Raw genomic sequence first — 26,260 nt, forward strand, 5'->3', positions numbered from 1 at the left:
CCGGTATTCCTAGTTCCAGGTGCCTAAAACCTAGTCATTCTGCAGGAGCCTCCCCTCCCTGCTCCCGGGAGCTCGAGGCGAGCGCCTCTCTCTCTCTTCGGAAGCCAAGAGCAGAAGTGCAGTGCTCCGCAACTGACGTCAATACGGCGCGGTAGGTAAGTAGGTAAGCGGAGTGGCCACGCGGTGCGCGCGGTCCCTTGCTGGCCAGCCCCGGCGGACGCTCCCCGGGCCATGGGCCGTGCAAAGACCCCGAAGCTCTGAGCTGGTCTGGGGACGATGCGTTGCTGGGGACGCTTTGTGCCAGTCAACATCCAGAGAAGAGAGCTGAGCACCCCCGCAGGCGGGCCAGGAGCAGCCGGGACCAGTGACCTGCACCCCCACGCCTCGGAGCCTGCCCAGGGTAATCGCCCCTGCTTCCCCGCCGCTCCCCAAGGCTTGATGGTGCCCGGGCGCGCTCAGATACTTTCTAACTTTTTTTGTGTTGTTTTGTTCCTCTATCACCTGCTGTTTGCAAAAATACCCGGGGGTTTATTTGTCCTTGCAAAATTGGCAGCCAAAATGCTCGGGAGGGAGGGCGGGAGGGGAAGAGGGGTAGGAAGGCACTAGGTCCTGCGCCTGAGAGTGGGCATCAGTTATCCTTGCCCAGGGCGGGTGGATGCCCTCGGGAGCTGATGGACGCACTTCGCGTGGTCGCTTCCCTGGAGCGAGAGAAAGATCCTGCCGGATACATTTAGATCCGTGGGGCTGGGAAAAGAAAGGGGTGTTTGGAGCAGCTCTTCGCACCCAGGCAACCTGCGTTTTTCAAACCGGGGGAACCAAGCTGCAACCCTGAGGTCAGAGACCACCTGTCCTGGACGTGTGTAACTGGCCCAGCAAAGTGTCAGGGCCAATGTGCCAGGCCATCCCCCGGGAGGCACAAAAGTGACTCAAGTCAGTAGACGATGCTGAACAGCGTGACAGCCGGTAAACGGTTGTTTAATGGCCCTTCCCTGGTGACGGAAGGGACTAAGGATTGTCTTGTCTTTTTTTTCTGTCGTCTTCTAATACCTCAGTACCGTTTTAATTTTAGCATTTTCCGGATGCGAAATCCGCAAACACAAAACGTCAAAGTTTTCTGCATCCGTTTCTTAAATATAAAAGTACTGCAAATATCCTAGTGAAAGGTCCTAAGGGTGTACAACTGTGTACAGCTCTCATTCTCCCCGAAATGTAATCAGTTGTTTACCATTACACTGAATAGCAAGAGAGATTGACCATAGATAGTTATTCATAAAACTCTGGTGGATAAAGACAACTAAAGCAAAAGTCATAACTATTTTATTTGGCAGTGTATTCATTTAAGTTTTCAGTCCTCCAGGCAGCTGGCCCAGAATTCCAGGTAACTGCATCAACTGCCAGCGACACTTGCCTTTTAAACTGTAACATTCTACAAGGCAGGTGAAATTAGACCTCAGAGGCATCCAATCCGAATGCTTTAATGTGCCAATGTAATGTTTCTGGTTAACTTTGCTTGTCTCTACTATTTTTGATTACTTAGAAAGTAAATTATAGAAATTAGAATTGGAAATGTAGGTCTCTCTTCTCCAGTTCATCACCCCTGGCAATGCAGGATCGTTCTGTGTAATACATTCTTAAGTACCGCAACCCAGTCCTTATTTAAATGATTCAGCAATGAAGCTGTCATAATTTCCCTAGTAAACCTGTTCTACAGCAAATAGGCTTTATTTAAAACTCTTTTATGCTTTTCACCTTAGTAATGTTGCTCAACTTAACTCTCCTATTTCTAGAAATATACCCTTAGATCAGTCTAAACTTTGCTTTTATGGCAATATGCCTCACCCGTGAACATCTCAGAACTCAGATTCTAAGAAAAATGACACGTGATATATGGAAAGTGAGTGTTTTCTAATAATTAGGACCTAGGATTGCTGATGAGAAGTTCTGAAATTTACTCCCTCCTCTTACCATTCACTATGTGACCTCAACACATGACTTCACCTGTCTGCCTCCGCTTCTTCTGATATAGAAAGCAGTAACATCCCTATCTGTAAAGTTATGAAGATGTTTTCAACTAATCCTTGTGCAATACATTAAAATCCTCAGATGGCAAGGACAACAGAAGTGTAAAAAATTACTGTTAATTCATATTACATTTTCAAAACCGTTCTTTAAGGAGCAGGTAAATATTTTAATGGATGTAGAGTTCCTTTTGAATCTGTATTTAAGATAAACTGATGATGGATTATTTGATTTGGTTACTTAGATTCCTGGCATCATGTATCCTGCATTTTTCTTTGTAAGAAACTACACATTGTTATACAACAGATAACCAGCCTTTATAGAAAATCTCTTCTAAGTTTCTAACATTTTAAAGGAGATCATACAGTTTTAATTGTAGCAATTATGACTGATCTGCAAGTGGGATTCCTCACCAGCTTCTAAATAATATAAACCATTAATGTTCTATAAATATAAAGTGAAATTAAATGGATCGCCTCAATAATAATCACCATAATAATCGTAATTGCTTAGAATCCATATAGTGGTTTGAATTTTTTAAGCATGTACAGACATCAGCTACTCAGTACCATTTACTTATAAAACAGAAAATGCAATCTTATTTCATCAGAATGATTTATTATTTTACTTTCTTAATAAATATATGTATATTTTTCACTCCCTCTCTCTGCAGTAATATTTTTAGTTGCCCTGAGAAGCAACAGATTGACAGATTTGTCTTGCATTATCTACAACAGCCCACAGCCTACCAGTGGACATCAGAACCTTCTAGTGGTGGGCCACAAGGGCAGATAAAAGGGAGTAGTTAGTGAAGTTAGCATACCCTTCCCCCAAAACACTGCCACAGTGCCAGGCAGCATCATAGTGAGCTGCCATGCTGCATCACACGTGCTCTGTCTTGAACCAGAAGCAAATTAAGTGCAGAATTTGTAGGTAGGCTAATTAATGTTGTACATGTTTGCATTGCTTCTGGGTCCAGCAATAGTACCAGCAAAGCTGTGTGGAATACCTCTGCATGGCACCAGTGTCACCATATGTAGTGCCAAGTGGTTAGCTGAGCCAGTTCTGTGCAGGCCATCCTATGCACAGAAACAGTGCAACCATGTTCCCACAGTGCTGTACCCAAATCAGTTAGCCTACCTTAAACACTGCACTAATGCAGTTACACTACATCACTTCCAATCTGGCTAGACCAGTTTAGGTTGCAGCTGTACCTCTTCCAGTTCTCCAAGCCACTGTGATATCTCACAGCACTTTGTGGAATCAAAGAAGTTGAAAACCATTGATCTAAAATATGGTCATTTAATAGGAAGCAGCAATGCAAGCTTCCTCATAATATCTCAGTCCCAGCCACCACCAATGTTTAAAGCATGAACACATTTTCAGTGTTTATTCAGCTGCTGATTTTTCTTTTTTTATTGTTTGTAATGTGGGGCAAAACCAAACTCTTTTTTTCAAATTGTTCTGAGTGTATGTCAGAGAGATTAGGTAGGTATTACTAATTGTTTTAGGCAAAGTTCTGTCTTCTTCTTTACATTTTGTAGAAATTAAATATTTTTGTTCCTTCAAATATGACCCTGGCAGTTCAGGATTCCAAGTCCCTGGGTGACAAGCTATTTGAGCTTCAAAAGCAGATATATAACACCAAGAACTAAACTGAAGCCATCAGGAAACCAAACAAGTAATTTATGTCATGATAAATTTTGCTCTCAACTATTATTCTATTTTAAGCTAGCATGCAGAACACATCAGTGCACCCATGAAATGTGGACATTTCTTATGTTCTTTATAAAAACGTATTTTCCCCTCTCATGCTGCAGGTTGCTATCTAGAAATGACCAGCTGAATATACGCAAAGATATTTAAGTGTATTGAGGTTGCTATCTTTAATAAAGAAAATGTACACCAAAAACTTAAATTTCTCAAATACAATGACAGCACGTACTGTTTACCAAACATGAACATTGTTTTGTGTTTAAGAGAAATACAGAACAAAAACAAATTCAAAATCCAAAACCCTAAAGAGTGAGCCTTTTTAGTCTTGTTGTTTGGAAATCTGAAGCTAATATTGTGATTTATCTTTTGAACAGGTTAAAGGAAAACTTTGCAGCCCTGAATGGAGCTTTTTAATATGAAACTTAATGGAATTATCTGCACCCCAGAGCACTATGGAGCAATTTTCAGCATGGGAAAGAAATTGTGTTGTGTGTCTGGTGATAGAAAATGGTCTCTCATTTTGTAGGCATGACACGAAATATATACCTAATGGGGTAGTACCCCCCTGGCGCCAAACATCTACTTATAATCTGAATGGACATGCTGGAGTTCTAAGTAAAAGAAGCATGAAGGCAGTAGTGACAGGAGGTGGAGGCTACTTTGGATACAGTCTGGGTTGTGCTCTTGCCAAATCAGGAGCCTCAGTTATCCTGTATGATATACAAAAACCTCCTTCGGAAGTTCCTAATGGAGCAGCGTTTATTCAGGTATGATCAAAAATATGTTTTCACAACTATAAATTAATCTGTTTGAAATTAAGTGAATCTATCTCAGCAACACAATTTTCATAGAATCTACCCAATCATATATAATGTACAGGATCTTATAAAAGTCAGGTTCTTCCATCATTTTTATAGCACTTTCATCAATCGAACTGTAAAAAGTATCTGAGCTAAACAGAGGGAAGAAATTAAGTGAAATCTGGTGGCTAGAACCAAGGGTTCCTGCAGTAAACTCCTAACTCTAAACATTTCTTCTTGCAACTTTGAACAAGTCACTTCACCTGCCTGTTCCCTGGTCAAATCATTATGATACTACTTTCCTATTTTACAGTGGTATCCTGAGACTTAAGGAATTCAGTGTTTTTTAAGTCCCTTGAAAGAAAGCTCTTTACAAGGGGAGTGATTTTCATCCCTTGGCCTCCACAGGGTTATGCACAACTAAGTTCATGAATACTCTGTGCAATTATCACCAAACGGCAAATTCTAAAGTACAGTTTTGAAACCAACTATAAAATATCTTTTCATGTGTTTTACAGGCAGATGTGAGAAATTATGATGCCCTATTTGCAGCTTGTGAGGGGGCTGATTGTGTGTTTCACGTAGCATCCTATGGAATGTCAGGACTAGAGCAAGTGAGTATAACTTTCTTATGTTCTTCTACATGAATTCTCGTAAGATTAAGCTAGGACCTGAGTCTAGTTGTCAGAACATGATGTGTCGGATTTCTTTCTTTTTAGACATTCTGAGAGCCATAATAAAAAGAATTTCTGTTCTTGATTTTTTTCTTTATACTTTTGGTTTAAAATAAGAAACACACACACTTTAAAATGAAAGTAATGTTTCAGATCATAAAATCAAAAGGGGTCATTAAACATTAGAGGTAAATTCTTATCCCAGTGCGCAGGCCTCCCAGTAACCAGGCTATTTTCTTAAGTCCGTCTCATCAGGTATGTCAGTTTTCTACTCATAACCCACCCCTTTCCGTACTCTGGAGACTGAATTTCACTTGCTTATTCTTACCCGTGTCCCGACATCAAACACACACTAGGAAATCCAAGTCCAGTTCTGAGGAAAAAAGCCAGAAAGCAGGGTGTCATCTACATATGGGTGACAGTATATCTTAAACTTGTTTTGCATTCTCCCAGACATTGAAAAGAAACTGTAGCAAAGCTGAACCTTGCAGATCCCTACATAAATGGTCCATTGGGACCGCAATTGTCTAATACTTCCCTTTGCAACCTTCCAGAGAGGTAGGAATGAACCCACTCGAGAATACCATCCTTCCAACTAAGGTCTGAAGGTGAGTTAACAACACTTGCTGCTAAACAATATTAAAGGCTGTTCTCAAATCTAAATGTATCAGCACATCTGACCTTGTTCCAACACTTGTAGGTCATCAAACTGCAAGACCAATGCCATACAAGGATTCCAGTTGGCTATAGAGTTGTCTTGCCACAGTCTTCTCAACAAATTCCCAGGAAGATTAGTGAGAAGTCAACTCAGATATACTGAAGCCTTACTTATACTAATACTATGCAATTAAATTCTCAAGTCATCTCAGTGAATTGCTGTGCCAAAAATGTTATTATACTGAATCTGTGCATGTAATAACTATATTACTGGTGATGAGAAAGTGATTTCATTATCAGAGTCTCCAATCACAGCCTCCAAAGGACCTTTAACTAGGAAGGGTGGATATAGAGCTGTATAGTGATTAGAAAACAGGACTGAGAGACAGGAGAGTATGGTTGAGTTCCCAGTTCTGCCACCTGTTTATTCAGTGCATGACTTTGGACAAGTCATTTCACCTCTTTCTTCCTCATTTTCCCCCTTTAATGAAAATGTGATGAATTTAAGCCTCACAGAACACATATGAGAATCCTATTCATTTACATCCTGGTCCCACAGAGTATATCAAAGTCAAAGGTCTATTCAGACCTATTGGGCTAGCATGGTAAAGGTATGCCAGTTTCTATAGCCAAAAGCACACAGGGGAGCAATGTTGGTAACATCACATCTGGTCATCTTTGACTCTCAAGCCCAAATGACCAGCTCCTCATTTACAGCTGAGTGGACTGAGGATAGCCTTTGGCATGCATTCAGAGCAGGTCTTGAAGTCATGCCTCTGGAGCTGCAGTGAGACACCTTACCTACTATACTACTATATACTGCTATAACACCTCAGTACAGCACATATTATAACTATATTTGAGTCTTATTCCACAATCCCTGAAACTTCACGTGCCCCAGTTTATATATACACAAATACTCCTGCTATGATTTTTTTCATAGAACTGAAGCCTGTATTAAATTACTGCAAGAACTGTATCATTTAAATTCTCCACAATTAGTTGGTAAACTGTGGTCAAAATTAACATCACTTTTTGTGGTAGATAGCTGTTAAAAATTAAATGTTAAAAGAAAGAACTCCTTAATGAAATAAAGCACATCAGTTAAAATAATGGTAATTATCACAGCTAGATTGTCAAATTATTTTTGTGACTGATCTGCAAAAAAAAAAAAAATCACTGAATTCCTCTGGACACTACTAAGATATGTACATTAAAAATATATAAAGTCACCAAGGATCTGTTATCAAAAACACCACCACTCATTTTTCTTCAGGTTCATCAGCTCTTAGAATCAAATTAAAAATGAGTGTATTTTGCAAAAAAACAGCCTTATTTTGTGACATCTCAGTGAGCAAACGGAACAAGGGATGTGTGGGGAGCAGGAGGGGAAAGCAAACAGTGGGTTGGATATTGCTATTTAGTTTTTGACATTTACAACAGTCATCTAGTGAATGTAAAGTATGACATTATTCAGATACTGTGCAATATTTATATTTTTATAGCTACAAAGAAAACAGGTTGAATCCATAAATATTGGTGGAACAAAATTCATCATTGATGGTACGTATCTGAACCTGTTTTTGTGTATTGGTACAACAAGGTAACATTCTATTTGGTAAGAGGAAAAGATTTTAGGGGGAGATATCTTTTATTAGACCAACTGCTTTTCTGGGATGAAGTTAGACAAGCTTTCAAATGCAAGGCATTCTTTAAACTAGTTTTGCTATATATTTTATATAGAAAATGACCCTCCCCACTTTTTTTTTTGTCTCAATGTCTGAATCTCCAAATTAGGAATCAGGACCCCTAGATATGATGCCTCACTCTTCCACAGGTTTTTACAGAACTCCTGTGGAATTTTCTCACAGCATGTAGCCTGGGCAGCTGGGTTGGATACTGGAGAGCTCTGCAGGGGCAAGTAGGAGGAAACAAAGGCACTTGACCTTAAGGTGTCTCTGTCCTGCTGTCTCCTTCACCCTCTCCTATATATAAAGGTGAATATTCTAATAGAGCCCCTATCCCTGCACCAGTAGCACCCTATGACATCCCTGAACAGCCTTCACAAAGTCACCAGCATCGGTTCACAACAGAACCATCATATTAAACTCAGTTCTTTTCCTTATAAATTAAATTAGTGTAATAATACCTTCCTATAGCACATAAAAATCCTTAAAGTATATAACAATTATAACATATAGAAAGTGGCCTATGAACACAAGGATTGTTATTATTATCTCTTTATCTTTTTAAGACAGCAGCAGGGAAAAGGAAAAAAATATCCCTTTTATTTTCCTTTGTGCCTCCCAAACCCTCACGCAATCAAATTAACTTTTGTCTTTCATAAATTGTAATACTCCAGCAGCAACCTCATGAAACAATAAATGATATTCTGAGTCACTCATTCACAGCTATGGCTTTTCAAATGGCATTGTATACATTATGCCCGAGGTCCCACTCTTCTTTTTCCTTTTCAATTATAATGACATTTACCCTGCAAAACCCAATTGGCTTGTACTCTTGTTCTGCCTCCTCTGGGTCCTGTATACAACTAGCTCTACTCCCTGAAGACCATTCCTGTTAAAGGCAAATGGAGTGAAGGAAGACAAGGTTCTCTCAGAAATATATGTTGCTGCTGAGTTTGGCTTCTTTCTCCTTCATGTTGAGAAGTTTCCACAAACTGAGTGATGGAAGGTCTTTGAGGCCACACACTGAGCAAAGACACATCTGTCATGTGCCTTGATCCCTGAGACCTGCCTCTGAACATCTCTTAGGATCCCTTTAGGAAGGTTGTGTCTTCACAGAGTCACAGGAAGGCCAGAAACAAGGAGTAACAGTCCCTATACCTTGGTTGCTGCCTGGCTAGAGCGTCTCATAAACATGTTTAACCTGTCAGAATCTGCCTCCATTTAAGAAGTAAGCCCTCTGCTTATGAAAGTTTAATGCCATACATCTCTGATTTAGTCAGTCTATAAACGTACAGATCTACCCTGCCCTTCTGCCTACTATAACCTTACTAACTTGTGAATATGCATTAGGGGTGTGTGAAGCGGGCCCTATTCAATTCGGATTCAGCCTGAATCAGGGACAATTTGATTTGTTGAATTGGATCACTGTTCCTGATTCGATTCAGCTGAATCCAAATCTGAAGATTCGATGCTGATTTGGTGAATCAGTGATTCGGACACAGAGACAGAGCTTTACAAGTTTTTTGTACATACCTTGAGGTAGCAGGTGCGGCTCATGATCATTGTGATCATGGGGTGCATGGAGCATCCCACTGCAACATGGTGGGGGGGGGGCTCAGCGGGGAACCCAAAAGTGGACTGGAAGTATTTCTGGTCCACTGCTGGGGAGTGTGCCGGCCCCCAGCCCCTCCCCCCGGCTCAGCATTCGACCGCAGAGGGACCCTAGGTGCCCCCCCAACCCAGGAGGCACCAGGTGCCACGCCAGTGGGTACGGGGGGGGCCTGCATGCTCCCCAGTGGACCCAGAAGTGGACTGAAAGTGCTTCTGGTCCACTTCCAGGTCTGCTGCCGAGCACGCTGGGGGAGCCTCCCATGCTTCTGTGGGATACTCCGTGTGCCCCAGTATCACAGCACTCATGAGCCCCTGCTACCTAGAGGTACGTAGAAAAAAACATTTAAAGCTATCTCAATGTCTGAATCTCCAAATCTCTCCGAATCGATTCAGAGGGTTCCGATTCGATTTGGAGAGATTAAAGGGTCCTCTGATTCTATTTGGATTCAGAGATTTGGCTACTGCATCAGGCCGAATCTCCGCTGAATTGAATCAGGGGCCGAAGCTTCGCAGAGCCCTAATATACATGGGCAGTCCTTAGAGTAGTTCTGCTGTTCGTCCCTTAGTACTGGCTTTACAGACTAATTCCAGCCCTCCACAAAACTAACATTCAGTAACAGGCATAGGTACCTGGTAAGAATACAGTGCAAGATTATAAAATGTTTTGAGATTATTTGGAAGGCAAGGTGTATTTAACATGAAAAACATGATCAGCAAGTCAAAAAGAATCCTAAAATGGAAGGACTGTTTTTAATATGTGCCATTTGCTTGAGAAAAAGCTCACAGCCAAATTCACGTAGACTGCTTATTTCCACATTCTTCCAGTTGTAATTAAATTAACTTACTTTGCATATCGCTGCAGTCTGCAAACAAAGAAACGTCCCGAGATTGGTATATACTAGTACAATAAATGTGGTGTTTGGAGGGAATCACATTGAAGAAGGTGATGAGGAAACTGTGCCATATTTCCCACTAGAAAAGGTATTTTTGTCTGCAATAGTTTTCTCTTTTTATTGATTTACTCTATTGTTGCTGGAAAAAAATGGAAACAAAAGTAAAAAGTTTTTTTTTATAGTTTTATAGGCACTACTTCAAACCATACTGCATCCTTATTTTAAGTACTGTAATTGTTTGTTTATATTAATTTGCTGACTATCAAGGCCCTGATCTAAAAAATAAATTCTGTGTAGGCTTTTGCTTATGCAAAGTCCAATGAGAGTTCATGCAATTCAGTTCAACCTGCATATAAAGAACCACTTGTAGATTGGGACCCAAATGAGCATGTATATTCATCATTACTTAAACACCTCTTGTGTGCCTTGACTCTTGTCAAAGACAATTTCTATTTAAACATAATACTGATATTGAAAACCTACTCATTTGATGTGACATTGTTGCGTCTAAGAAGAATGTGCTCATTATCAATTCATATGATTTTTTTCCAGTTTTCCCATCTTCCTGTTTTAATGACAGTACTTTATTATATATACTAAAATACAGTACTGAAATACTCTACTATATATACTGAAATATCTAGCTACCATAAATTTTCAGACAAAAATATTTTTAATAATGTGTTTCTAAATAACTGGAAAAAACATATCTGTATTAAACTACATTTGCACTGCAGGAAAAGCAGTCACCTAAATTCATACCTAATCATTCACTCTTCAGTATTTTGCTTCTGTGTCTCTTCTGTTATCTCAGAAATAAATTTAAAAAACAAAATATAATCAATTATATTCTAATCACCATTAAGAAATATTTGTATATTGTTAAAAATCTAAAAAAAAGTCTGTAAATGGGCTACAATCAGTAACTGGAAATCCAAATTTATATAGACAAAAATGCTAACTTTCCATAAAAAATAATTTTGACATTTTACTCTAAACAATTATCCTACAACTTCTTAATTTTGAGAAAATATTTGTTGATAGTAAGGAGCAAATCAGACAAAGGTATTTGTTCAGTTTGTCATTTGCAGATTGTGCTGAAGTAATTACATTTAAAAAATCATAATTGCTCTCTCTCTCTAGCATATTGACCATTATTCCAAGACCAAATCAATTGCAGACCAAATGGTACTAGCAGCTAATGCAAGTCTACTCTCAGGTACTCTATTTCTTAATGTCACTTAACTTTGTCCATTAAAAACACAGTAGGATTTATTCCTTCTCCTGATACTGTATCTAATTAACATCTTCAGCTTGTGTGTTCATTCTTCAAGACACTTCACAGATTTTTAGAAAAACAGAATGATTCCAAGAAATTAAAACTTTCTCCGTAAAAAATGTAAGAATATTTACAGCTTTCCCCACACTCACAAAAACTTTTAATGTACTAGCACTGTCTTCCTTTTTTTACTTCAAAGGAATAAAAGAATTTAAAAATACCAAATCTTATTTAAGTGACTTGTCTTGAAGGTAGTGTACAATATAAGTAAATATGAATCCTGATTAAATCATTAGTTCCTTAAAGATATATATATATTAGACTTTGTAAAAGGCACATGATACATTAGCCTGGAATTATTTATTAGTGCTTCCCACAGTTTTCCATGTTGCCAGAGTCAGTTATACACTTGAATACTTAAGTTCACCTGTGAGATACTATAACTGCTAGTGCAATACAAATTAACGTAAAGTGCAACATGATACTGTGTGACCAGATGCTGCTGTGTTAAATTTAGCTGTGGACAATTGACAGGAAAGACATTCTTCACTTGATACTTGCAAAGTACTGCAAAGTGGCTAATATCATGTCAGGAATGTGAATTTCATGCCAGGAGGATTATTTTCTTACAAACTAAATTATGTTGTAGATTATGTCTTGTTTTTTTCCAACTTTTGCCCACAGCTCTTTATAACAAGAATATTACATTCTTAGGATTAGTTTATAGCTCCATATTCATAAAAGAAGCACTGAATGTATTTGAATCCAAGACAAGGTATTTTGCCCCTTTCAGCATGGGAATAAAAGCCCCTTATATTGGAAGGAAAGGCAGCAGTAGCTGAGGACGGTGAGGAGGCAAGTGGTATGGGGGATAGGTACCAAGGGCTACAGGCATCATGGGAGGTAGGTACCATGGGGTACAGGCATGAGGAGGGGGCGAATAGGGAAGGCAGATGTCAGCAGGGGGCAGTTGCCAGTGTGTGCAGGTAGCATGAGTGTGGGGAGGCAAATGGTGGGGGATGGCAGGGGGCAGGGAGCACGTGGCTAGGGGCAGGCTACTTGGCTTCCCTGCCACCTGCCCCCTGCCACTGGTTGCGCTGCCGCAGTGGCGGGGGGTGGGGGATAAATGTAAGATGGCCCTCCAATAATTGGATTCTAGACAGAGAAAATTATAACAAATGTTTACATTTTCCATGAATCTAATTATTGGGTAGTCATTTTAAATTCATAATTATCTTGGGTTTGGGTAAATGTGGTAAATTATACAACTTATATGGTAAGCAAGGTTCTTTGGATATGTGTGATATCTTTTATTAGACCAACTGAGTAGTTGGAAAAAAGTCCTTGAAAGCTTTTGGGCTCTGTCACCCTTCTTCAGGCATAGAGAGTCTCTCCTGTACACTCTCACTGACACCCTGCTACACTTTTAGTTTCTCTTGTTTCTTGGAGTCTCAGTACAGCAGACTCCCTCTGCCTGATGAAGAGTGACTGCACCCAAAAGCTTGCTAAGAACTTTTTTCCAACTACTCAGTTGGTCTAATAAAAGATATCACATCTACTCAAAAAACCTTGCCTGCCTATGTCCTTAGACCAACCCGGCTACAACTAAAAACTCAACAACTTATATGGTGTCACCCATATAAGGTAGCTATTAAAAAAAAAAAATATATTTGATCAGCATTTAATCAGCCACCATCTCAAAGATCAACTTGTAATTCAACATTGTATCAGGACTGGTGGCTACAGTATTTTATCAAAAACTAGAGACAAGGTATTAAGAATTTAATTTTTAACTGATCATAAACTAGATAACAGATGTACTTTGCCAAGGTAGGAAGTTCAGCTAACAGTAAGCCTCAACCTTCTCCCATTCAACATTATCAGCAGTTTTCTATCCATTGCCATGGGAACCAGGATTAAGATGTGTATTGGAGACTTTTAATTTCAGTGGTTCAAATCTATTTTATATGCCTAATGACTAAAAGCCATTAGTTTCTGACAGCTGCTTAGTGATTGATATAAACTTTGTTTGGTGGTCCTACTGATACTTGGTAATATCACAAAATCTACTGTCACAGTTGGCACCTGCATTGATTGTCTCAACACAGAAATGAAGGATTGGATGGATAAAAGATTTTAAATAATTGGCATTTAACTAGAGTGAGTCCTTCTAAATTAAAGTTTGAAGCATATTGGCAGGGAAGTCTGGTGAATTTTGTATTGCTACTATCCATTGCTTTGGTTGTTCTTTGGAGAAAGAGAGCTATTAAGCTAGCACCTTTTATGGGTACTGATTACTTTTTAATGAAAAAGTAATTCATTTAAAAATAATTTCTGTAAATGGAGAGGCTACAGCGGTGGACTCTCACATGACCAGTCAAAAGTATCTATAATGTAATAATATGGAATCCCTTTGAGAATCACATTTTATCATATCTTATAGGAGGAGATAAACTTCGTACATGTGTTCTTCGCCCACCAGGCATCTATGGGCCCCAAGAGCAAAGACATCTGCCACGAATAGCAGTATGCATTTTATTTTATTTGATTAATAAAATATTCCATTCTGTACATAATAGAATTAGTAATAATTTGTGTTATAGAGGTAACTGCTCTTAACTTTTCAAAACCTTATAATGTAGAACATGGCTTATTTAAGGGGAAAATTATCTTTAAAAACATGTTCAGTAAATATAAAAAGAGACTTTAAGTCATTCTGTATCACAAGCAAATATTAATCCAACACATGTATGTAGATTTGATATAGTTTAATACTTGTACTGTAATTATACAGATTTGGGTGTATCTATGGTATTTCAAACTTCACTTTGCAACTTATACCCAAAAGTTTTAAAATATTAATGAAACGCGATACACGGAAAATATCTTATTTCCATCATCAACCTTTAACAGCTTTCATTATCCAATGAAACAGGGAAAGGAGCCTGAAACACTTTCTAGTACAATAGGTTACTAAAGGGTAAGCAGTCCAGGTGCTCATGTTTACTATTTTTTACTAACTCTGTTTTAAATTGTTGGCTTAGTACAATGTTTAGAAGACAGTGTGCACATGGTCACCTGAGTCTGCTGTTTTAAGGGCATCATGACTATTTAAAGTTACCTAACCCTTTGAATAAGGAATAGATTAGACCTGGTCAAATAAACTCATTTTTGTTTAAACCAAAACAAAGGTAAAGGATAGGCGTTGTTTTTACATTGGGTTTTTGGGGGTTTTTTTGGATGAAACAAACATTAATTTTAGGTCAGTCCAAATGTTTTGTTTGATATGAGATGAAGTGTTCTTGTTCTATTTGAGGTTATGTAATCCTTTAAAAAACCTGCATTCTTTTAAAAAATTTAGATCAATTTTTAAGTGACAAATGATATTCTGAAATTAAAAGTAAGCAAGTTTTGTTCTGAAAATCTCAAAATGAAATGTTTCAGAGTTTCCAAAATGAAATAATTAGGTTAAAAAAAATCTTCAAACAAAATGTTTTGACATTTTCAAAATCTCTTTTCCCTTTGTTATGCCCTAAACTATTAGCTAAATTCAGCCCAATTTGTGAGTAGTTCATAGCTACATTTTTTCCAGTGGATTTAGTATTGATCAAAGAAAATTTCATCCAGCTCTAGGATTGATCTGCATTTTTCACAAACACAAGAAAAATTGTGCTAAAATGTAGAATTCAGGCATGATGTCTGACTGACAGCTTTGGGAAAGAATATCAGCTGTCTGTTCCATGGGGCAGGTAAAAAAGGGCAAGGCTGCCTTTTCAAATTGCATTAATCCTGATATAAAGATGTTACCTTCTGTGTGAAAGAGTAATTTGCTTGTATACAACTGGGTCAAGATAACTAAAGAACTTGGTGTCAGAAGTTACAGGACGCAACTAATCATTCCAATAAAAATGTGAATATAGCCCTGAAATATTTTGTGTGTAAAAATGTGGCATAAAAAACATGGAGTACCGTGGCAAATAGTTTTGTTGCATTCATACAAAGTGATCTACGTAAAGTTATGAGTAGCATAACTCTTCCCAAAATCTTGATACTTAACAGTGACACATATATATATCATAATATGATAGATAACCTTTCAGTGATCATATATCAGATATGATATAGATCGTAACCTTTCAGTGACACATATATCATATATATCTGCTGTATGCCACATATACGAAATGAATGATGGGGTGCTGGGATGTTTATTTAATTGTAACAGTTTCAGATTAAATGTATGTATGTACAGTTAGCTGCATGCACTTACTATGGTTGTTTCATGTTTTTCTTTCTTCTCTTTCTGTTTTCTGCTTCTTGAACTGTGCTCTTCATTGTGCTTTTTTAACTTAAGGTTTGTTTACTCTTGTTTTTTTAACCTGATTTTGTTGTTGTTGGTTTTGGGGGGTTTTTTGCTCTTCTGCTTCTCTGTTTTTTCAGTTCAGTACTTTTTAAAATATCGGCTTCTTTATCTCCATCATTTTTCTACGTTTTTCCTCTTGTTCCAAGACTCTTTTCCAATCCTTTTTCATATCAGTATCTTGTTTTTCACTCATTTCCCTTTGACGGTCCCCTCTTTTCTCTCCTTCCCCCATTTTCTCTCAGATTTCCCCTTTCCCAGTTACAGTATTCATCTTTCCTTTTCCTAGATTTTCTCCCCTCTGGTTCTCACCATTGTTTTCTTTGTCTTCCCTCCTATACGTTCTTCTGCCTCAAAACGCCTCACCTCAGAGCCCCTCTTGCTCTCCAAATCTCCCACTCTTCCTTCCTTTACTCCCTAACTCCTTTCTTCCTTCTTACCTCCAGCCACACAAGCTAACCCTTTCTGTTTCAATATTCCCTCATCATTTTTTCCTCTCTAGGAACACTTCTCCTCAGTAACGCAAACATCCTCATTAATTTTCATGTCCCTGCTTTCCATATTTCTGTACCCCTTCCCCTCACATCTCCCAGAAACGCTTGACGGCCCTTTTCCCGTTAATTCCACGAACGCTCAATGCATCAAAACTACCTCACGTTCCTTGAGCCCAGTCCAATGTGACTAAGACTGCCTCACTATTTCTCCCTGCACCGGGTGCCTATAAAGCACTTGTATTAATATTTACTCAGCCTTTCTCACCATCGTATGGTTCCCAGACAGGCATGGATTTGTGGACACAAAACTCTATCAGGTAAATGAAGTGCTTGTCCAGATTCTTCATGTGGGGATTTAAGGCAGGAGCAAGCAAGCTGTGTGAGGTGGCCCAGGGGAGAGTAAAGCCTGGGCTTCCTGAGTCCCAGTCCAGTATGTTGAATATCAGACCTTTCTTCTGCCCTCTCTCTCCTTTCCAGTTATCCTCCATTTCCTCTCATTTTGCACTCGTTACCCTTTTTCTCACAAAATCCTCTCTGCCCTTCTTTCCCCCAAGCTCCATCAGTTTTCCCCTCATTCTTTCCCATCTACCCCCTCACCATCTTCGTTTGCTGTCCCCAGCCTGCTCTTATTCCCTCTTTTCCACAACACCACACCCCTTGTCCTCCCAAACCTCCTCGTTCCCTCTCCCTTATTGTTCCTCAAAAGTCCTCATTCCCACAAGCCCTCGGGCTCTCCCCCCTCCACTTTCCCTCAAGCCCTTTCACTTTCTTCATGGTGCCCAAGCTCTGCTTCAGTTTCCTTTCGTGGACCCTCAAATGCTTCCTCCCTCAGTGAATCCCAGCTCTCCATACTCTCCTCCTTCTGCCCCACTCTGAGGCGCCCTCGTATTCCCCCGGCCTTTCCTGTATCCATTGCGTGCCCCGTCCCCGCCCCACTGAGGCACTTCTGGACTTTCCCTGCTGCTCCTTCTTTCAGGGTGTGTGATGTACACTATAGCTCTGTGATAACTACAGCCACACTGTATTGTGACTGCCGCCAAGGGCAGGAGGGGGGTCCTGGAAGGGCTGCTGGGCGTATCCCACAAAACACCCAGCTTGGCCACTCGTGTAAGGGAAGTAGCAAGGGGAGTGTGGGAAAGGGGCCCTGAGTGCTTCCGAAACATCGGGTCTGCCACTAGCTATTTTCCATTTTTAATTTAAGCCATTTCAGTTGGACTGTTCTCGGGAACACTTCATAGAACCTGCTCATGAAAGCTAAAAAGCCCACAATTTTACCAAACTCTTTTTGGCTTTTTATTGCAAAAAGTAAACCAAGTGACAGATCTGCTGTTCCTGTTGGACATGCCATAACTGGTACCAAACCACCTGCCACTTGTATATGAACATGAAGAAAGTGGCAAATGTTGAAAATATTTTGCTGATATTAGACCATTTATATATTCATATGCCAGATCCTATAAAACTGGCTTCTTTTTTTCAGATCATCCACACAAGCCCAAAACCTATAGAAAAAAAGTAGGCGCCTAGTGTCAAATAGGAATATGAAATACATATGTCCTTTCTAGATATGAATGTGATACTAGCTCACAAGAAAAGAGGAAAGAAAGTTTTAAATGTTGGATTCAGTTTCTTTAGCCTACATAATCCTCAGCAAACTTGTTGGCCAAACTGGAAAAAAAAATGTTCAATCCAAAATTAAATGTTGTTTGTTCTTACAAGATTTAAAAAATTTAAAATACGACTTGGGTAAAACCAAACATTTAATTCAACCTGAAATTAATTTTTGTCTGTCATTTTTGGACTTTTAAAACTTTTTATTTAATGATAGGTATTTTGAAAAGTTAAATGGTATGTAGGTATTCTGAAAATCCTGGCCCTACTGTATTTTGGAAAAAGGGTTTGAATAACCACTTTAACATAATGGGCAGAAAGGTCCAAGTGCTGGATACTGTCAGCTGTCACTTTATTTAGAATATATTGTATTACATGAAATCCATTTTTTCATCTTAATCATCAGTACTTTGTAGTGCATAACAGTAGATCTAACACTATGTTAGGATTCATGTTTAGAAACAAGATTTTGTTTTAATATGGTAGACCAATTGGAAAAGGCGTGCTGCCTAATATAAAAATCTCTCTTGCAGTAGTCTCTGTTTTTTTTTGTTTCCACAGCGGAATATTGAAAGGGGGTTTTTTCGCTTCAGGTTTGGGGAGCCCACTGCTCAAATGAACTGGGTTCATGTAGAAAATCTTGTACAAGCTCATATTTTAGCTGCTGAAGCTCTCACCTCTGAAAAGAACTATATAGCTGTAAGTAAAAAAACAAACCCAACAACAAGAACAAGAAAAGCAGTGCCCTGTCTAGTCTGATACAGGTTTAAAATTAAAATAGCTATAGTAGGAATATGGTGCTACCTCTTAATGTTTGTAAGGCGGTCCTTTGGCAAATCCTCTTTGCCTTGCTATGTTGCCATGCCAGGCTGGCACCAGATAAATATTTTTAATTAAATTATTCACCCCACAGTCTCTCCCAAAGAGAGGGTATTTATTATCTCTGTATCAGGAGTAAAGGGGCAGTATGCAGCTTGGGGCACATATATACATTTTTCATTGCTTCTATAAACAAAGCCAGATTTAGGACTGAGGGTGGGAAAAGTATATATCAAGTTTTTAATCCATTGGCAATAACAGCTGTGATATTAGTGTTGCTATCTGTACAGATCAACTTGCAGAGTCAGGGCTTGTGTATTTAATACAGAAAATTGTTAGACACCTTTAACTGTAGGTGTACTGCCTGTTTCTTGTACAGTATTGGTATATGCAAACTACCAACTCAGCACATTCATTACAGGTGCATCTATTTACAATGTTCTTGTAGATCTTTTCCTATTTGTAAATACGTGTCTTTCATAACCTAAAAAAATTAAACTAAGAAAAGTACATTGGAAAGATTACCAAAGAACATTAGTGGGAGTTTTTTCCAAAAGTTGCCAAGAGGAAACACACAGTTTGCCAAAATCTGTCCACAGCCACACAGACTTCATTGGGGTTTAATTAGTGTAAAGAAGAGCAGAATACACTATGCTATTTGTTGTGTAATCTTTATCAGAGGTAAATTTATATAAGCAAGTTTTAAGGGAAGAATATTAGCCAAATCAGACAAGCAATATTAAGTCAGTCACTTTAATTACATACAACATAGCAGTTGATTGAAACATAAATGTAGCTAACATTAATGTCTATATTCTTACATGTACTTGTTTTTGATGTTACTGTATTATTTTCACAGTCATTAAAGATTTTTAAAAAGGGAATGAGCATATAAAAGTCAGTCCATGCTATCATGTTACTAAGATGTCTTTTCTCTGCCTCTTTAACAGAGTGGTCAGGCATATTACATAAACGATGGCGAGAATGTCAACCTTTTTGAATGGATAACTCCGCTAGTATGTAAAATACATACGTTTATCTCAAATACAACTTATCTAGAAAAAACTGTATGTTCACATTTTGAAAATTATGAATTCAATTATACATGCACAAGCCAGAAAATTGTGTCTGTATATTTATTTGCATATATACAATTCCAACCTTGGTGTACATATTTAAATGTTTACATGCTGATTTTGGGAGCAGGAGACCCTTTCCAAATTTGGGACTTAATAACTCATTGAAGCCAGGACAGTGGAATTAATACAATAAGTAGAAATTACCATGTTATATTTATCTTATCTAATTAGTAATCGACCCTACATTCTTAGGCAGACTACTGATGCCAGTAGAAATTTTGGATGTATAAAGAACATAGGTTCAGCCTGTCATTCTGCAATATCAATAATTTTTCAATTAAACATCTCACTTTTAATGATTCGGTCCAAAACATAGAACTATAGCACTGTAAAATGGGATATCAGTGCACTAGGATTGTGGGATTAAGCCCCAAATATTAAGACTTCTTTTCTATTCATAGTGAGCGCATCTGCAAGTGACACTGTGTCGCTGCAGCAATGCGCTATGCCAACGTAGAGTCCGCGGGCAAGAATCGTGATGCCACAGCTAAATCGCCATAGGAATATGCTCCCTCATTATAGTGCATTGCTACAGTGATGTAGCAGCTAAAAATAACTGCATACACAGAGCAGTATGGGCTCTTACTGCACCATCATTTAGTACCAAAGTTCCAAACGGAAGTACTAAATGAAGGCACAGTAACAAAGGCGCTGTAGGGAAATGTGTAGACGTGCCCACTGTTATTTCAAAATAATATAATATTGTATATGGGCCACTTGTCTTTGGAATCTTTTAAAGAAAAAAATAATAATTATAAATAATATCAGAAGTTAAGTGATTTGATCACTATTTTTTAAATCCTTTTCAGTTTGAAAAATTAGGCTACAGTCAACCATGGATACGTATTCCTACTTCCTTAGTTTATGCAGCAGGTAATATATTTTATATAACTTTCTGTCTACTATATCTCCATCACTGTAGGCTCTGAGTACCATATATTGATATATTTTGCTTTATTTAGCTGTACTTTTGAGTTTTTCTGAATTAATCTATGTAACACCTTTGTCAAATGCAAGACTATACAGTTTTGTTTTATGCAGTTCCAATGTAATTTGTCAATAACTATGCATTTGGTTTATATATAACCCTTGGTGGTGAAACTCACACCTGTTCACAGAGCTAACAACAGCTTTATCCATCACATAAATCCCACTAACTCCCCTCCCTAAAATATGTCTTCAGTGGCTGCATCTACACATGCACTTTACTGCAGAGTAGACTAGCTAAGGACTAAAGCATCATCGTTTACATGCACAACTGTATTAGGCCACAGTAAACTAATTAATCTTGCAGTAAGATAGTACTGTCGGGGCAGTGCTATGTTAGGCCGGGGTAATTTACTGCAATTAAACACATGTATAGATATTGGCCATGTGCATAAATTGCAGTCAGTCAGCCCAGCCAGCTGGGAGCCAGACTCCTCCCAACTGCCTAGCCACACAACTCTGCACTTTCAGCACCCTCATGCCCCAACCAGCCCCTCTGCTGCCCAACACCTCCACCCAGAGCCGAAGGCTGACTTCCCCCCGCCCCCCCATGCCTCTTACCAGTCCTGGCCTGCTGTACCCCAGCTCAAATTGCTGGTGCCCCAGGCACATGTATAGATACTGCACCCAGGAGTTTATTGCTCCAGAGTTTAAACCCAAACTGCTCCATCATTTAGTGCTTTGCATTAATTGCATGTGTAGACTCACCCAGCGTGACAAAAATTATATATAACCCTTATTCAAGCTCTCTGAACATTCACACTATGAACATAAAAAGATTACAGGTAAAAAACTCCTTATTACCTACTCTAAAAATTATGTTTTTGTTTTTTTTTAATGCTGAATTCTGCGTTCTTATGTAACCCAAGTTCCCTATAAATTTAAGGAGTCTTGGATAGGTAACAAAGGTAGAATCCCATCTACATTGGTTTAGTATCACTATGTTTTCTTGAAGTCCTTGAGTCTTAATTAAATTAATGCCCAAGCTTGCAAACCCTTTTCATCCACACATTCTCAATTAAGCCTTTACCTTATGCAGCAAAAAAGGACCAAAACCAACCTATTTTTTCTTACTCAACTAAACAGACCGACTGACTTCAGTGATTTTGCTCAGTTCTTCAGAACCTAAGTATTCTTCAGCACTAACTATATGACTGTTACCCTAAAACTACAGTATTTAGTCATTTACTATTGTTATCTCAAATAGTAACTTTCTGTTGCACAGCCACAACAATTGAATATCTGCATTTCACATTGAGACCACTTCTTGAAGTGTCACCTTTGCTGACCAGAAATGAGGTAAAATATATTTTCATTAAACAACCAATTAGAAGTCACAAGAAGTGTATCATTGTATATTTGGTCACAATTTTTGGCGAGTCTGCACAATTAATATATGAAAGTCAAAAAATAAAATTCTTAGTCAGTGCTTCATATAATTTGGCTTATATGTTCTGAGGTTAGAAAAAAATGAAGCTAAACAAAAATCAAATATGGATGACTAATCTATTCCTAATTATGCACATTTGTATTACCATATTTTCTCATATGCACACACATCTTTTCCCAAAAAATTCAGTTGCTGGAAATTAGGGTGCACATTATATTGAGGAATACAGTAACAGCAGTTTCTGCTGCCTAAGCCTTTCCCTGGGGAAAGTTAAGATAAAGCTTGTATCTAGCTGCTGGCAGTGGCCACTGCTTCCGCTGTGGCAGAGGGTCTCAAAGAAAGATCATTTTTCTTTATTCTGCCTTTCAGAAACATGGTGCAGCTTTTGTAAGGGGGGGTGTTATATGAAAGAAAATATGGTATTTAGGTTGATTAACACATTCCAAAACAAGTGATTTTAAGTTATTCTTATAAAACACAAATTAGTAAGTATTTTTTGCCTGTTGTGGTAAATGAATATTGGAAAATAATTTGCAACAGAAAAATTGAAATCATCTATGTCTAAATGAATTTTTTACTAGGTGTTAAAAAATTCTGAGACAGATCATTCTCTTTGTTGCTTCAAGAGGAAAATCTGATCTGATACAGCCAACTTGAGGACCTAGGTTATACCACGTTTACCTTTTGAGCCAGTCTCCAAATATTAACTTTGGGGTTAAAATTGTAGGATTTGGCTGAAGAGCTAGTATTAGGAGGAGCTACTTACCATGTCATTCCTCCCATTAAAGGCAACCAATATCTGCTAGGGCAGTGGTGGGCAAAATATGGCCTGTGGGTTGGATCCAGCCTATTAGGTGATTTCATCTGGCCCATGGACAGGTGCCCATCAGTTAGTTGTAACCACCTGGCCTGTGGCTGCCTGTAATGCGCTCTCATGGGGCCTAAGCCCTGCCCTGTCCCTCCAGGGCAGTGTGCTTCACTCCAACCTTCATGCGGGGTAAAGCCCTGGCCCTGGCTCAGCCAGCATACAGCTTCTGGGCAGGGCTGCTGCTGCCACTGCCAGGGGAACTGGTCAGATCCCCAGGTTCCTCATGTCCCTGCTGTAATGCTCTGGGCAGCAGGTAGGGAAGCACCAGAGGGGTGGAGAAAATCTGCAGCTGGTGGGATCACGGTGCCTGAAGTGGCAGGGAGCCCCACGCGATGGAGTTAGGCTGGCTCAGCCCTGCTCCCTGCTTCCCAGCAGATTCCTGGGAGCAGCTGCATGTGGCAGCAGGGAGTGGGGATGGCTGCTGGCTTCATCACATGGGGCTTCACCCTGGTGGCACGCAAATCCTGGGAGCTGTACATGAGCCACAAGGAGCCCTGAGTGATAGAACTGTGCCAACCTGGGCTCTGCACTCCCACCACCCCACTGGACACAGGCCCCAGGCTCCGTGCTCCCACCCAGCTGCAGCTTCTCCCCATCCCCAAGCACTACCCTACCTGTTGCTTAAAGCACTGCAGCAGGGACATGAGGAGGAGCCAGGTGAGCCAAGCAGTTACTCAGGCAGCAGCAGCAGTGTCCCCACCCAGAACCTATGTGTTAGCTGGGGCCAGGGCCAGAGCTCTCCACTGCTCAAGGGTGGGAGCAAATCACGCTGCCCCAGTAGGAATGGGCTCTAGCCAGGTCCTGGGAGCTGCATGTGAGCCATAGGGAGCCCTGCACCATGGAGGCGGTCCAGCCTGACCCTGTTCCATACTGCCATGTGCAGCTCCTGGAAGTGGCTGGAGCCATGTGCCACCTGGGTGTACCACCTGCCTAAGCTATGAGTGCCCCAAGGGCCTACCACCTGCTGCTGCTGCCATTGGTGGGGGCATGTAGGGAGACCCCACACCATCACCCCCCCGCACATACCCCACAGCCACACTCTCCTCCATACCCTGCTCTCAAATGCTCCCACACCCCCAACAAACCCCACACCTTCCCCCACACCCACAACCCCCCCCACAACCATACCCCTCCACACACCCCCAACTGCACCTCACACACTCCCCCCCCCACAATATACAACAGTAAGACTTTCTTTTTCAGCAATCATCTCTATGTACACTACACAAACATGTAAATCAGGACAAAAATATATTTTAAATAAAATGAAAATATTTTATAGGAGATATTTAGCAATTTTTTTTTCCAGTTCCAACATGGCAACACCCTCTCTCCCGCCCCCCCCCCAGGAGTACTTCTGGGGGCAAGGGAAGGGACTTCTGGTGGTAAAGGTCAGGGGTTAGGGGCAGGACTTTCCATCCCATGATGGTGACCAGGGGCTGGGGCACCTGTCAAGGAACAGGCCTTGTGGCCCTCAACAGTTCACCAAAACTCATTAAATGGCCCTCCAGCCAAAATGATTGCCCACCCCTGTGCTAGGGCCTAAATAGCACTGATAACATTTTCAGTAGTGGAGCACCTAACTGTACACCTCATCAGAAGATGGGAATAGCAATGTTTCAAGGAATTATAGCTTTATGGTTAGAGTATTTATTTAAGCTATGGGAGAGATGGATTTAGTTGCACACTGTGTTACACATCTCTTGTGTGACCTTGGATATGTCAGGCAGGGCCAGATTTTAAAAGTATTTAGGCATCTGGTAGGATTTTCAAACTCAAGGTGCTTTAGATTTGAAAATCCCCCTCAATATCTTTCTTCATGTGGTTGTGCCGAAATACCTCTGAAAATATGAGTTCAATTCCCCAACTATAAAACAGATGTGATAATAGTACTTTAAAGACGGTGAGGCCTTCAGATTTGGTAGTATCATGGAGCCGTAAAAGTACCTTAGATACATAGATGCAGGGTGACTGGCTAATGGCAGCTCAGCTCCAGCAAGTGTTGCTGATAAGATATGTCTGAACACTCACTCTGGATGTCCACAAGGTTGAAAAAATACTGCTATCCCTGTTTAAGCTGTGGGTTGATAACTTGTACAATTTGATCCAATGTTATCTTAATTTGAGAGTTGTTTTTTTGTAAATTCTAACCTGTTACTGTCACGTCAGAGATGTTTGTTCAAGGTTTCTAATGCATTCATCTCTCTGTCTGGTGGGTTTCTTTTTGCATTGTAGGTGTGGAACGTCGCTGTAACTCACACTTTCCGAATAGACAAGGCACGTAATCAGCTAGGGTACTGCCCAAAGAAGTTTGCATTTGCTGATTCTGTGGATCATTTTATTAAAACAAGACCAAAATCCCAGAATCATCACTTCTTCCTGAAAATCTTGCTTTCTTTCATTGCCAGCCTCTTAAGTTTAATTTTGCTTTCTTTTAAATTTGAAAGCCTTTCAATTATGCAGTTTTTCAAAGAAAACCAACATTAAGATATGTAACTTGGTTTGTACTAAGTCACAGTACAGTTCTGTGCCCACATGGGCTGCATTAGGCTTTGTAGTAGTTATTGGCTTTGACATAGCAGACTGGCAGCTAATTTTAAGACTTAAACCAAAAATGTGGTGTATCAGTAGCTGCTCTTAGAAAGTTAAAGGACTGTACGATCCCAAACACAAAGGAGATCACCACTGAAAAAATGCAGGGTTTAGAGTGGTTGGAGCTATGTATTTCACACCAAAGAAGCTCTCTCCCAAACTGGCTGCTCAAGTGGATGAGAAACTGGAGGAGGAGCTGCCACAGTAAACCTGTAATACTGTAACCATAAAGAGAAAGACTTGAATAAAGTGAAAGATTGACCAGACCTGCTGCCACTGCATTTTACTGTGAGGAGCTGGGAAACAGATCAAAGGTAGAAAATAGATTTATGTAAATAATGCACACTGGCTGTACAGAAAAGATGCACAATGTAATTTGGGGGGTTTGGGGTTTTTTTGTGAATTAGTTGTGACATTGCGTAGGAGGGGAAATAAAAGCGTGCTTAAAATTGTGCATGTCTTAAATCTCTTACCTGTTCTAGCCTTCATTAGTGCTCATTCACAACACCCTCCATTTCCCCTCCTCCCCCAAGATGCTTCCTCTTGATGGGCTTATATCAGAATTGGGAGGACTTCCAAAGCCAGTGCCCAAAATGTTCATTGATTAGGGATTATACCTAGCAAAAGACAAGTATCTGAAAATATGGCTACACAAACAAGTTA

The 26,260-nt window shown here is 39.7% G+C and overlaps 1 protein-coding gene across 1 annotated transcript; it reads left to right on the forward strand.

Moving 5' to 3' along the window:
- Positions 1-53: 53 nt before the first annotated feature.
- Positions 54-26,049, forward strand: LOC102562353 (putative short-chain dehydrogenase/reductase family 42E member 2). Its single transcript, XM_059716323.1, is given in 13 exon segments — positions 54-155; positions 4,110-4,240; positions 4,242-4,502; positions 5,054-5,149; positions 7,372-7,429; positions 10,028-10,146; positions 11,202-11,277; positions 13,781-13,863; positions 18,364-18,501; positions 19,572-19,637; positions 20,570-20,633; positions 21,973-22,046; positions 25,241-26,049. Coding segments are annotated over 12 exon segments (1,392 nt in total). The 5' UTR covers positions 54-155; positions 4,110-4,135; the 3' UTR covers positions 25,493-26,049.
- The last annotated feature ends 211 nt before the right edge of the window (positions 26,050-26,260 follow it).

Source organism: Alligator mississippiensis, chromosome 13, assembly GCF_030867095.1.
Source record: "Alligator mississippiensis isolate rAllMis1 chromosome 13, rAllMis1, whole genome shotgun sequence".
Classification (NCBI taxonomy): Eukaryota; Metazoa; Chordata; order Crocodylia; family Alligatoridae; genus Alligator; species Alligator mississippiensis.